At 32.8% G+C, this 14,286-nt stretch overlaps 1 protein-coding gene across 1 annotated transcript; it reads left to right on the forward strand.

Moving 5' to 3' along the window:
• The first annotated feature begins 962 nt into the window (after positions 1-962).
• Positions 963-3,339, forward strand: LOC143049619 (uncharacterized). Its single transcript, XM_076223215.1, has 3 exons — positions 963-1,692; positions 2,628-2,727; positions 2,994-3,339. Exons 1-2 carry the CDS (start codon positions 1,269-1,271, stop codon positions 2,702-2,704), a joined length of 501 nt encoding a protein of 166 aa, XP_076079330.1. The 5' UTR covers positions 963-1,268; the 3' UTR covers positions 2,705-2,727; positions 2,994-3,339.
• The last annotated feature ends 10,947 nt before the right edge of the window (positions 3,340-14,286 follow it).

Below are 14,286 nucleotides of genomic sequence, written 5' to 3' on the forward strand. Positions count from 1 at the left end.
TTAACAAAAACTGTAATTATTTAGTTTTCTGTACAAATGCATATGTAACCAGAGAATAAGTAAAATCAGGGATTTTGTAAAATCCTAGATTAATAAGAGATTTAAAAAAAACAAGGTCATAAAATTAATCATCTTAGTAATTGTAGTATTTTATTAATTTTATTTAAAGGAAGCAAAAAAATTTGATGTATTTTTAAAATGTTGAGGGTTCTGCTTTTTTCTGTTACCTTATTCAAAATTTACATATTTGGATTAATTTCATGGTGAAATATTTCGTGCATTATACACTTTCATTAAATTCGTGTTTTATTTTATATCTTGGAGTAAAACATCGGACTTAATCGCGATTTTTTTTTTATTTAACACTAAAAGTTCTATGCTATTTTATGAAAATCGTGTACAACTACATTTAAAAATTATGTACTTTCTTATTTTTATTTAAAGCAAATCATTGTTAAAGCAAAAACTTTTAAAATGATTATACTATTGAAAAGACTTAGTGTAAACCAAATGTTTTTTTTTCTTTTTCTTTTTCCTTTTTTTGTTATTCTTGGGTTTTTTATTATGAATATTAATATACTGGACAATGTTTTATTTATCTGATCTACAAAGAAACAATAAAAACATTGTAATTTCCTCGAACAATCACAATAATGAACAATTATTTATAATCATGAACTATATTTGATCTTTTATTTAATCAATTAATTCAATTAAATACAGTCTTTCTTCTCTAATGAAATTTGTACCGCACTTAATCGGAAGTATATTCATTGTTTATTGTACATAGTATGTTTAACCCCATTCACGTGTCATAATGAATTCCTTCTTTACTTAAGTTCCGCTACAATGACCCTGAAGGCAAGTGCCAACACGTTACAATCGTTTCTATATTTAGAAAAACCGCTGATGCATAAAATAGCGTATATAAAATAAAACAGACCTCCAAATATTTATAATCAATTGGATAAGATTCATTTTCACTTCAGTTAAAAAGTTATTTTATAGAATTTTATAAATTATTTAAATTAAAAGTTATTTTACACGTTAAAATACTAGTCTGGTCATTTCTCTCTATCTGACCTTCATAGTAAATAAGCTAGATAAATTAATCATCTGACCACGCCTACCACGATTCTGATTGGTCAATCGATCTTAAAGTAACGCTGCGTGTTGTGACAGGATTCAGTTGTGTGATTGCCATTTAAAGACAGAGGGTGTAGAAAATTGCTAGTATTTACAATTTTTCTTTAGGAGTAAGAACCAAGATGCAAACCTTTTCTACAAAATCTAAAGTTCGTCGTTGCCTGTTTGGTCCACCCGACCACGAAAGTATCCGTAAAGATTTGGATAAAGCTTTAGAGGACAATAAAAGTGAATTACGTGAGAAATGGAATTATGACTTTGATCAAGATGTTCCTCTAGAAGGGAAATACCAGTGGGAAGTTTGTGAAGAAAAGGAATATATTCCGTCTTTTTATACCAGAGACTATCCAGTGAAATTGAAAAGGAAAATTAGTGACATAAATACTGTGAAACAGACAACGGGAAGTTTACAATCTGTGTTGTCTTTAGATTCTTGTCAGGACATAAGTGAAAAATCTTCGAACTCGGAGGAGAATTGTTCTAGTCAGAAAAATGTTAATGTGTGCAATAAACCTGAGAAGAAAGTCGTTCAAACACAGATTTCTGGTGAGTTATAAAATCTAGGCCACGACTTGTTTACCGCGATGTGTTGTTGACATTTTATTCGACAAGCTAGGTCAACCACTTATCTCAAATTTACGCATTTACTACGCCCTAGTTGTATAAATTAACGTACGGTTGTAACCCGGTGAGAAATGTCGGTTTCATAATAATCTTTCTGTTGCAAGGCAACGTTCAAAATCCGTGTTAAATGTTATGTTTGTAAATACCAGAAATATCGGAAATTAAATTGTGTACTTATGACAAATATGTAAATTACGGGAAAACGTAGCAATTCACAACGGGAGAGAATATTTCAAAATTTAATAATTACATTTTCGTAAATTTTAATTTTATTAACGTGTTTATTCATTGTTGTGGTTAAATTTGCGGGAATTGAAGTTTAAATCGCAAGTTGAATATCTGATTGGTGCAGGTTCAATTCTTGTACAAACTTGTTCAGTTTGTCTCCATTTTATAGGTAGACATGTACAACCTTGTACCTCCCCGCCGTTTCATTCATAAGATTTTTAACTTGGCACGAACATTATGTTTTACTTTCCCGCCGTTGTAATATTTTTATTTTGATACATCCATGGCGATACATCAACAGATATTGTATAATCGAATATATTTATTGTAATCTGATTAATGTGTAATAAACTGTCTGACTTTGTGTTTATTTCCGCTTGAAATAGATTACATTGTCCAGGGAAATTAAAATTTCAATTTTGTAAATAACATTGTTCTTAATTTCATGACAATTTCACACAGTGATGTACATAACGTTTATAAATAAAATTTCAAAATTTCATGACATTTGTATACAGTGATCTACACAATGTTCTATTTATATTTTGTAAATTACATTGTTAATTTCATGACATATATACACAACGTTATATTTAGTCTGTTATTAATAAAATCTTTTTCCTTTACAGCTTTTATGCCAAAAAGAAAGCGAAGCAGATCAGATGTATCTTTATCCACAATAAGAACCAAATCTCCCAGAATCTAACCCTCATCAATTATTAACAATAGGTAAGTTGTTTATATAGTTTCTATAGACATCAGTCACAGAATCAATAATCTCTCTCTGTAGAGACAATGAAAAGCTATAAATAACATAATGTGATATACCTTAAAATTATGTCTATATAATTTATGTAAAAATTACTATTGATAATAGAACAGTATCTTCAATAAAAACATTTTATATATATTGTGGAATATTAAATTGACAACTATATTTAAATTATATTTGCCATGTCTGAATTATTAATAATGTACATCTCATTATCTTTCAGTGCTATTGTGTTCAGCAAAACCCAGACAAAGAATTATGGAAGATGTTACCATAGTTACCAGACAGATTATTGGAGATTCAAAACTTGCCAAAACAATGACCAGCTATTTATTGAAGGATCTTGCCAGAAATCAGAATTAAATTCACTGTCTGTGTTTTACTGAGGAAAAAAAATGTGCAATGTATAAAACTGTGACTTTAGATGATCTCATTATTTATATAAATTATAGTAAACTTATCAATGGTTTGTGACAGAAAATATTTATTGGTATAAATCTGGTAGAATATACCAGAACTTATTTATCAGAAAATGTAGATATTCTTTAATATATTTTGTAGTTATGTTTTTTTGTGTTGCAGTATAAGTTTATGCCTTTTAATGTTTTTAAAAGAGAAGTTTGAAACATCTGAAAAGTGAAAAAGATTTTTTATTTGAGAATTGTTTTGTTTGTTTGTAAAATGCTTTTGTTTTGCTTTCTGACATAAAATGTGAACTTTAAAAGTGCACATGCAATACAGTCTTAATCCAGGGTCAAAATCTAGAACAATGATCTCGAAATGGAACACTAAACTGGAGTTTCAATCCAATTTTAAACAGTTAACCTTACTGTAGTTAGATCAAAAGTTAAACATTAGGTTTCTTTGGGAAATGTATGGATGTTAGGAAAAATGTGGTAGATAGAAGTATTGAGGGGAGGGAATAACAGAAGTCTAGGGGGAAGAGATAATAGAACTTTAGGGGGAGGAGATAATAGAAATTTAGGGGGATGAGATAATAGAACTTTAGGGGGATGAGAATATAGAACTTTAGGGGGAACTTATGGGGATGAGATAATAGGGCAGTTACACCATTATAGTGTTCCAACATTTTGTGTAATAAACATCTAATGTTTCATTCAGCATTTACTTTATGTAATTTACAATCTGTTGATTTTAAATTTTACTTTCTACATTACTTTGTAGTACAATATAGGACACCAATCATAGTTAACATTATAACTCACAAATCATATTCAACATCAGTTTTAACACATATTAAAAGACATTTCAATGAGATTTAAACATTATAAGTCATACATTAATTAATATTATTATATTAATAATATTACTTTTTTTTGGGAAGAGGGGGAGGGGGTAGTGGGTTATCTAACTTTGTAATGCAGACAACTAGTTATATTGAGGGAAGGGGGAGAACTATTTAATTAACAGATTGTATATTATGTGAACATCACAATTGTTTTGTTGATGTCTCTAAGACATCTCGTTGTTAATTTATTGTTGTAAAATGATGAAAAAAGAAATTTAAAAATAGTTCAAAAGTGAAAACCTTTGTTTGTTATTAAATAAAAATCCTTGTTGACTGTCATATAATCTGCAAAACTCGTTATTGTCAAGATGTATTTAATGTTTATAAGAATGTTGACATTATATTGTCATTTGGTGTCAATATAAGCATTCAAGTACTGTTTAGTTAGGAGTCTTGGCTGGTAAATGCTATCCAGCAGTCATGTCGTTTGTTAGAGTGGGCTTTTTAATGGCATCTATTGTTGTTATCATGGATGGTTGAGTGGTACCCATAAGTTTTTTTTCAGGAGCAATGTAATGAAAAATGGCCACTTGTCTAGTTTATCAGAAAAACATATTGTGGCATATATAAAAAAAAAAAAAATGTGGTATGGTTGCCAATGTGACGATTCTTGACAAGAGATTAAATGACTCCGAAATATACCTAAATTATATGTGATAGCACAACTCTTGGTCTGCTACTCTCCAACCAAACTACAAAGAAGATTATCAATTCCATCTCACAAATGGTACTGGAGCAGCCCAGGAGTTGTACACTCATTGTAATTTAAAGATTTTAAGATTGATTTCTGACCAGATGGGTTCAAAATCTAGTTGGAAATAACTTCAATGACTGATATTTAATATATCTGATTCATGGGAGTATTTTTCACAGTAAAAGTCACTGTTATTACATTTACATAGAAAAACTCACTGTTGCTCAATTGCTAGTAATTAAGTTGTAAAGCTGCAATGAGAGTAACGTAAGTAACTGTGCATTAATGACCTATCGCATGCATGACATAACAAAATAAAATTGTATAAAGGGTAAATCACTGTACAAAAGAATAGCAATAGGAAAAGGCCAACCATAGCATAAAGTAAAGGTCAACTTCAGCACAAAGTTTGTCGTGTAATGAAGGTTAATTATAGCACAAAGTTTGTTGTGTAGTGATGGTTAATCTTAGCACAAAGGTTGTTGTGCAGTGAAGGTCAATCTTGGCACAAAGGTTGATGTACAGTAAAGGTCAATCTTAGCACAAAGTTTGTGATGTAGTAAAGTTCAACAAGATCACGACGAAATGTTTAACGACATTGAATGCGCATAAGGGTCTTGCACGTTCAGTACCAGTACACAAATTTTCTTGTGAAGTAAAGGTCAATCATAGATTAAAGGTCAATCATAGATCAAAGGTCGTTGTTAAGTAAAGGTCAATCCTAGCACAAAGGTTGTTGTGAAGTAAAGGTCAATCCTAGCACAAAGGTTGTTGTGTAGTGAAGGTCAATCATAGCTCAAAGGTTGTTGTGAAGTACAGGTCAATTATAGCACAAACGCTGTTGTGCAGTGAAGGTCAATCATAGCACAAAGGTTGTGCAGTGAAGGTCATTCATAGCACAAAGTTTGTTGTGAAGTAAAGGTCAATCCTAGCACAAAGGTTGTGAAGTAAAGGTCAATCATAGCACAAAGGTTGTTGTGAAGCAAAGGTCAATCGTAGCACAAAGGTTGTTGTGAAGTAAAGGCCAATCCTAGCACAAAGTGTGTTGTGAAGTAAAGGTCAATCCTAGCACAAAGGTTGTTGTGAAGTAAAGGTCAACACGAAGGTTGTTGTGAAGTAAGGGTCAATCATAGCACAAAGGTTGTTATGAAGTAAAGGTCAATCATAGCACGAAGTTTGTTGTGCAGTGAAAGTCAATCTTAGCAAAATGTTATGATGTCTGGGAAAGTTTTAGCACACATTAAAGTTGTGAAGTAAAGGTCAAATTTAGCACACAATCATGGTTTGTATTATGGGTCATTCACAACACAATTTTTGTGTAGTAAAGGTCAATCATCACACTTTTGTGGTTTGTGGTAAGGTGGTACTTTAATCTTTAATTGTTAACTTTTTATACTTGTATTTTGGTAGGGGAGTGGTTTCATAAGCACTCATACCACACCATAGCAAAAACAATAATGCGAACTGTGACAACGGACAATCACTATACATAGTAATAAGGGTGAGTGATAAGGGTCAATTTTTGCACACATTAATGATGTTAATTAAAGATTAATCACAACACAATGTTATGATGGGCAGTCATGGTCAATCCCTAAATAAATTAAGTCATAGTTTGTTGTGCAGAAATGGTCAATATATTTTTTTATTGCAACGATGTATCGACACTTGCTAGAGGCCCCCCCCCCACCCCCCCCCCTCTTGCTAGCTATGTACATACCAAATTTTATTGTTATCTCACTTTTGTCAGAGTTATGCTTCTTTGATACTATAAATCTAGTTAATACCAATATATCTATGTGTGCAATTATAACTTTTTAGTGGTTACTGATTAATTGTATATCCATAATTGATACCTTTTAGTGGGCACCTAAGCTATCGGCAGTATGAGGTCTAAGTTTCCAAAACTGGAATCCGCTTGTATTACACTACAGTCGAACAAAGTGTAGTAGTCAACCGAGAACCAGTTTATAAGTTTCCAGCATTTTGCTAAGGATATCACTAGTCTTGGACCATACATAAATATGCATATTGAATGGGTTCTGCACACGGACCGGATGTTTGGTATTGATAACAATAAGACACGCTAGCATACATATGTGCAGATGTGGAGCTTGCAAATCAGAAAGGAAACACGGCCGAAACCTTTCTCTGATTGTACACCAGCATGTTTTGCGGTAGGTACATTGATATTTTTCATCGGTGATTTACTTGACATCAGCCATTACATGGAAAAACATAATATAGCACGGCTTCATGTACAGTCTTCACTTTAAAGTCCCGGATGATTGATCGTCGCGAGGTGTTCAATGAGATGATCAAACGTTACGTTCGGAGATCCTCGGGCTAAAACAGCGGCTTGTGAACAAGGTGACCGACTTTGTTCCTACTTTACAACTTGTAGATACAAGATATACACCTTCGCTTAGTTGTAGTAATGAGTAATATCTTTTAGAAGTGCACGGTAAGAAATAGCTTTGAAACCAAATGACAGCATATTGGTACATACATGTTACTTATATTGGGGTCATCAGAAGTGAGGTTAATACATCTATGAGTTGTCACATGGTTATTATTGATATTGCCACAAGCGCACATTTTTCTTGGTTTTTTTTCCTGCATTTTTGCTTTGCAGAATATATGACCCTCTAAATTTGTAAAACGGAGGTCAGAACATTTTATTTGTAATGGTAAGCCATAGCTTATTTTATACCCGTGACACGAGTTATGGTATGATTAACTTGCATACGACAGCATGAAAAGGAAGAGAAACAATTGTGTTCAAAATAAACATGAGTATATAGTAACAGATGAAAAATGAAAATGAATAATCATTGACAAAAATGTTTCCCAGTGGACACAATATTCCAGGGCTTGCGTTTCCTGTCGTGAATCGATTTCCTTGACAGACGGTTGCTGCTCACAAAGAAACTGCTCCGGTTTTGATCGGGTTCATCAACTGATGAGTATGAATGAACATTTGGTATCTTTCGTCTCTCTCTTTTTTTTTTTCTTTTTTTTTTTTTTTATAAATTCTACAAAACTTAGTTTCGATCTTTTCTCTCACGGTTTCAAAATATGCAGGTTGTAGTCCCCGAGAATGCTATGACGTCATACGAGATGTTCGACTGTGGATTGCTGGGCCATTGTGATCACGACACGAGACGAAGAAAATCAAGAAATCTAAACCGAAAAAAAGTCTAATTTAAAAAAAAGAAGATGTGGCATGATTGCCAATGAGACAACTGTCCACAAGAGACCAAAATGACACAGAACTGAATTAACAACTATAGGTCACCGTACGGCCTTCAACAAAGAGCAAAGCCCATACCACATAGTCAGTTATAAAAGGCCCAGAAATGATAATTTAAAACAATTCAAACAAGAAAACTCAAAAAGGTTAACGGCCAAATGTATATGTACAAAAATGAAAGAAAAACAAATATTAAAGTAATGCATAAACAAACGACAACGACTGAATTACAGGCTTTCCGACTTGGGACAGGCACATACATACATAATGTGGTGGGGTTAAGGGCTTTGTTTGTGGGACCATGGCTAAGGTACTAAGGTTGGTTCAGGTTTAATGAAAAAACGGTCACATGCTGAAAATTATCACAAGCCACGTGACTGCTGATTAAGCAGTACTAAATAATTACGCAAGTAATGGACTTGTTAGTATACAATTTACCTTGTAATAACGTTCGTGATATTGCATAATTCAACATTGAATGAATGTTGCTGACGTTGGTTCAGAGCTATATCTTGCATTAATGATCGAAACAAGTCCGGGATTGGAAAAAAATCTGTTTGCCAATACTATTGATTGCCCTGAAAAATATAGTGTACATGTGTTACCATGTAACAGATTTCACATATGTAATAATTCTATATGTATCGATCTCAGTAATTTGTATATAAGAGCATGGAAGTAAATATTACTTCCATGATAAGAATAAGACACTATTTCATGAATATCGACTATCTTTCGCATTTATATGCTAGTTTACAAAACGTTCATATACCGTTTAAAACTTTTAGATTTGAACTATATGCACTGATAGAATATAGGTGTACTAACTTACATGTACCTAGTCGAGGAGAAATTATATAACTTGTACATTTGTTAATTTGATACTCTTTCTTATAAAATATTCTGGTCTTTTCTAGTTCTTCTAGTAAGTTTACCTTCATTCTTGTATATTTTACTAGAGTGACTAATAATCTCATGGACAGTAATTTTACTTATTTGCCTATAGTAAATTGAACTTTGTATTACGTTGAGTGTATAAAATGTTTTAAAAAAATGCAGTATGGTTCTTTAATATAACGTTACAATCTCTGTGTAAATCCTACCATGTTCTGTTAGAAAAGATTATAACATTACAATCTCTCTGTAAAACCTACCATGTTCTGTTAGAAAAGATGCGTAGACGAGTAGGACTGTCATAGATAAGTGAAGAGACAAAACAATAAAAGAAGACGAATACTTAATGCAATCAAATCTTCCATATTTATGACTAAGTCTGTTCAACTATAATCTACGGTAATAACCATAACATTTCAACGCCTTTCACCCATTCAAGTTATAAAATATCAATATAAAGCAAAGGTTAAGTGAATTTAAGATGTAAATCTTTTTTGGCCAGATGTAAAAGGGACATTAACATACGAACAAACGAATGAATAATTTGCAGTCTAAGTAGATAAATAATGATACACAAACACATCTAAAAATATGCACATCAATAAAAAGTAAAATGACCACAGGAAATAAGGCGTAGCTTTAACTTAGACCATTGGATGGCAAAGCCAGCGGGTAAGATTGATATTAATTATTTGCTAAGAAAACAAATCCATCCCTCAAACTTAATGGATTTCTGAGTCTGGAGCTATCTATCTAAAATAATATGAGACATACATATAAAGAAGATTAAATATATCAAAGTATGATCAAAGACAAACAAAATCTGATTATAAGTATTTGTTTAACGGTCGGGACCACGAGCCTTCTTTTATCTATATAAACAGTAGTGCGACCCTTCAACCCAGACCTAAGTCACCAGTTCACCATTGAGAAAGTTATCTTTCCTCATTAAAATATCTTAAATCATTGGATAATCGGTATTTGTTATCTGACAAGATTAATCCTTATATTTAGATGAAGAAGACATTATGTTTGTTGGTAATTTATTTCAATATACTTCAAACTGATACTCATTCGAATCTCGTCGTCAAGAATGTCATAACTTTATTTACTTCTGGTTTCAGTTCCACCAAGCCAGCAACCTCGTTAATGCTCATCTGTTGTTAAATGATAAGTGTCACTTTTTTAAGGTTATTTTTGTGGAATTTGGTATTGTTGCCAAATTTCTTTTTATTTACGGGGGGAGGGGGCATTTACTATGCTCGGGTCATTTTTATGAGCCTTTTCATTCATAAGGTCATTATATTTCACAAATCAAAAGATAAAAACAAGTACGGAAAGAGAGTTGTTGCAAATGTGATTAATGAATTAAAATCAAATACACATACTGTGACATCCTGGAAGAAATATATTTATAGTAAATCAATTATGGAGTAGCAATAAAATTGAGAATGGAAATGGGGAATGTGTCAAAGAGACAACAACCCGACCAAATGAAAAACAACAGCAGAGGGTCACCAACAGGTCTTCAATGTAGCGAGAAACTCCCGCACCCGGAGGCGTCCTTCAGCTGGCCCCTAAACAAATATATACTAGTCCAGTGATAATGAATATTTATTCCAATATATTATTGATAGCAATATTTATTCCAGGAACTTATTGTATATATAAAACTGATTTTGTGGTCAGTAGCGTATTTGCCTGAGAAATTTGTGCGTATATTGCGCATATTCTATATAAAAAAAAAATCGTAAACAAAGATTATATTGGTTTGTTAAGACAATTCTTTACAGTGCAGAATTATTGTTTTTCAATTTGTGTTAAATTGTTGCTGGGTAGCCGTTTTATTGACATTATTCTATTGTTCATCATTACATATATCATACACATAAAAGCAGAACATTTTTAAAACCGATGTTGATTTTTTTTCTGAAATAATTTTGTGGAATAAATCCATTAACATTTAGCGATTTTCTGGCACGGCCAGCTGTTGTTTTTCTTTTGATGATGATGAGCACGAGCGATTGTCATAGCAACCCTGTTTTTTTTCTTCAAAATAGATATTAAACGCACGTGCAGATGAGGAAATTTGATATCGCATGTGTAATCATGAAACAAAAGATCATTTTCTATCTTATCTATATCACTGTGTAATACATCTGTTTTTACGACATTATCTATTCGCATGTAAATCTGTTTTACGACAGAAATTTATTTATTTGTTTTGATATAATACATTGCGAGAAACAGGCCGAGGAATGCAATGATTTTTTCTGTCCATCTGAGAAGTAGGAGACAAAGAGTTATTAGCAGGCATATGAACTGAAAATTTTACTTTCTAAATGTCAAGGGTCAGTAAGCTCTCTCTCTCTCTCTCTCTCTCTCTCTCTCTCTCTCTCTCTCTCTCTCTCTCTCTCTCTCTCTCTCTCTCTCTCTCTCTCTCTCTCTCTCTCTCTCTCTCTCTCTCTCTCTCTCTCTCTCTCTCTCTCTCTCTCTCTCTCTCTCTCTCTCTCTCTCTCTCTCTCTCTCTCTCTCTCTATATATATATATATATATATATTCATTTTAAGTTATAAGTTTGCCACATATCAGGCTTTTTGATTGTGGGATGTCCGTTTAATTCTCCATTTCAGAGTCTAATGTATGATGGGTAACTATTTAAGTGTACATCTAAACGTCGTGATTGGATTTAAAATGTATTTAACAATGGAAATTCAACCAATGACATAACGTTATTTTCATTTTTGGTGTAGAAACAATTGGATTGCTCTTGTCCTTTAGATTCTAAAGAGGACAATTGTGCTGGATGTATAAATACGCAGCCACGTCCGGACAGATTTGGGACATAACATTCGATTCGTCTCTGATATCTGAACTTTTCTTAGATATTGACTGACGGCTGACTTAAAAACATAATCTATGAAACATTTCAACTTTCAAATTCTTAACTTTCTCGTGTTTATAGATAGCGTGTTAGGCTCTATGCACGTTCAGAACTCCAGCCATAACTCTTGTATGAGTCCGGCTTTAGAATATTGTATGTTGCAAGGCTAAAATGCCTTCATCCTGATCGACCTTTCACAGGATTTACTTACTTATATTATCTATATTTTTATTTTGTTCTTTTCCTGACATGTAAGAAACATATTTGTCACTGGGTGTTAAGAACAAGTGTTTTACACAACAAAATATCCAAAATACACCTAACCAGAAATCAATGAAAGCACAACTCAATTCTAACGTCGTCGTTAAACAGTATTGATTATTTTTTAAACATGAATATTTGGACTGTATTAAAATATTCATATGCCAAATGCGCGTGGTATACACGACGTGTTTGTTAGACATATCGTGCTCTGTCCAATAAACTAATCTGACACCGACGTCTTTAATTACTGTAGAAACCATTTGTACATAGTTTTGTGAAATTAAGCTCCTATTTCATGGAACCACGCGTATAAGCACACGCACAACTTCACATATTTCTATGACAACCTGACTTTTATTAGGTGTTAACTCCATGGTTGAGTTTTGTGGACCAATACATAATAAATGCCTTCAAATGACCATAGAAATAATCCAAAAGTCAATAAATGAAAGTCACACGCCATCACATTAAAGTGTAGGTCCGACATGATAGAATCCATGTTAATGTCTCCTTTGTTTTCAAGTTTTTTTTGGTTTTTTTTTAAGTCTGTACTGAAGTCCTAGGTTTATGAAATAACATTAAGTTGACTTGTTTACTACCACGCATACACTGACAGTCAAAACTATGTTTTTTTTTTTAAATAAGTGAAAATATAAATGCTATTCCAGTTATACCGCATAAATGAGGATTTTCACCTTTTATTTCCAAAATTGATAGGTCATCGTCCCTAATATATTTATTAATTTATTTCTTAGTTACGAGAGACTGACACCATTGAAACAATTTTTCCATTTCAATTGATCCAACAAATGTTACACTTTCACTTAGCCAAGGTTACAACCGAACACTGACCTTCACAGCTCTATCTACTTTACATAATTTTTATGAGCATTCGGATAATCTGCTGGGGGTCTGCTTACATTCGAAATTCATGTTTGATGTTCGAGCGTTCACCTTTAAATCATGCATGTTCAAGTGAATAGCAATCCTATTTTTGTTTTGATTTGGAAGAAGACAGGTGCATAGGTGCACACACGGAATTGCATTCATGTTGTTGTTTGTTTTTATCATTTTTTTTCTTGCCTCAAACGCAATGAACGTGACAATGGAGATCATGTAACAAAGGACGATCATCCATAAATAAAAGAAGGAGTGAAAGTTTGACTGGAAGAAATTTAATTGATTTTAAATTGGGAGAAAACTTGAACATCTCAGTTGCGGCATCAGAAACTTCCGCAGCATGTGTTAATTGCGTAAATTACAAACGCAAGGATGAATTCGCTACAGTAGATATTAAAGTGTCCATAAAATGCAAACAAATGTTTTTCTACTTTATTTTCCTGGCGTTTAAAAGCCTCACTGATCTGTTGGACGGGTTTATGATCAATTGAAACAATTTTTCAACATGTGCCCGTGAATCTAAAAAGCTTTAAGATATTGCCCTTCACATCTCTCCCCACCGAGAATACAAGTTCCTGTAAACATTACATTTCTAGGCGGATCCAGGGGGTCAGGACCCACTCCTCCTTATGTGGGAAACATTTGCTTGATTACCTAGGAAATCACTGAAGATGACTCGGGCGCCCCTTAAGGGCATTCAATGCCCCAACCCCTTTATAAATCTGGATCCGCCACTGACACGCATGTGTTAGTTGCTTTGCATGAGCCTGTAATTCAGTAGTTGTCGTTTGTTGCTGCATGTTTAACATATTTGTTTTTCGTTCATTTTTTGTACATAAATTAAGCCGTTAGTTTTCTCGATTGCATTGTTTTACATTTGTGCTTTTCCTGCCTTTTATAGCTGACTATGCGATAGGGTCTTTGTTCATTGTTGAAGGCCGTAGGGTTACCTATAGCTGTTTATTTCTGTGTGATTTGTCTCATTGGCAATCATGTCACATCTTTTTATATTTGTCCTTTTAGTCTGCACACCATTTCAAAATATTGATGTGCTTTGGTTCAATTTAATTTATTCGATCGTTTTCCACCAATTAAATCGTCCACCACAACAGTACTGGAAGATTTGAATATTTACAAACAATGGCTTATCGATGTTAAATAATATTTAAACATTTACTTATCGAGTTGGAACACGTTTGTTTATAGAAGTTACATGTTTAAACATGAAACATTGTATTTAAATATTGATTTATACAAACAAAAGAAGAACAAAACAATTAGCATTCTTTACACATTCTTTAGAATTTACACAATTTTA

This window comes from Mytilus galloprovincialis, chromosome 10 (genome assembly GCF_965363235.1).
Source record: "Mytilus galloprovincialis chromosome 10, xbMytGall1.hap1.1, whole genome shotgun sequence".
NCBI classification, from domain to species: domain Eukaryota; kingdom Metazoa; phylum Mollusca; class Bivalvia; order Mytilida; family Mytilidae; genus Mytilus; species Mytilus galloprovincialis.

Excerpts from the sequence above, each read along its gene's own strand:
- LOC143049619 (XM_076223215.1), top strand. The coding sequence starts at position 1,269 with ATGCAAACCTTTTCTACAAAATCTAAAGTTCGTCGTTGCCTGTTTGGT. Across the intron at positions 1,693-2,627 it reads CGTTCAAACACAGATTTCTG|CTTTTATGCCAAAAAGAAAG; the intron begins GTGAGTTATAAA and ends TTTCCTTTACAG.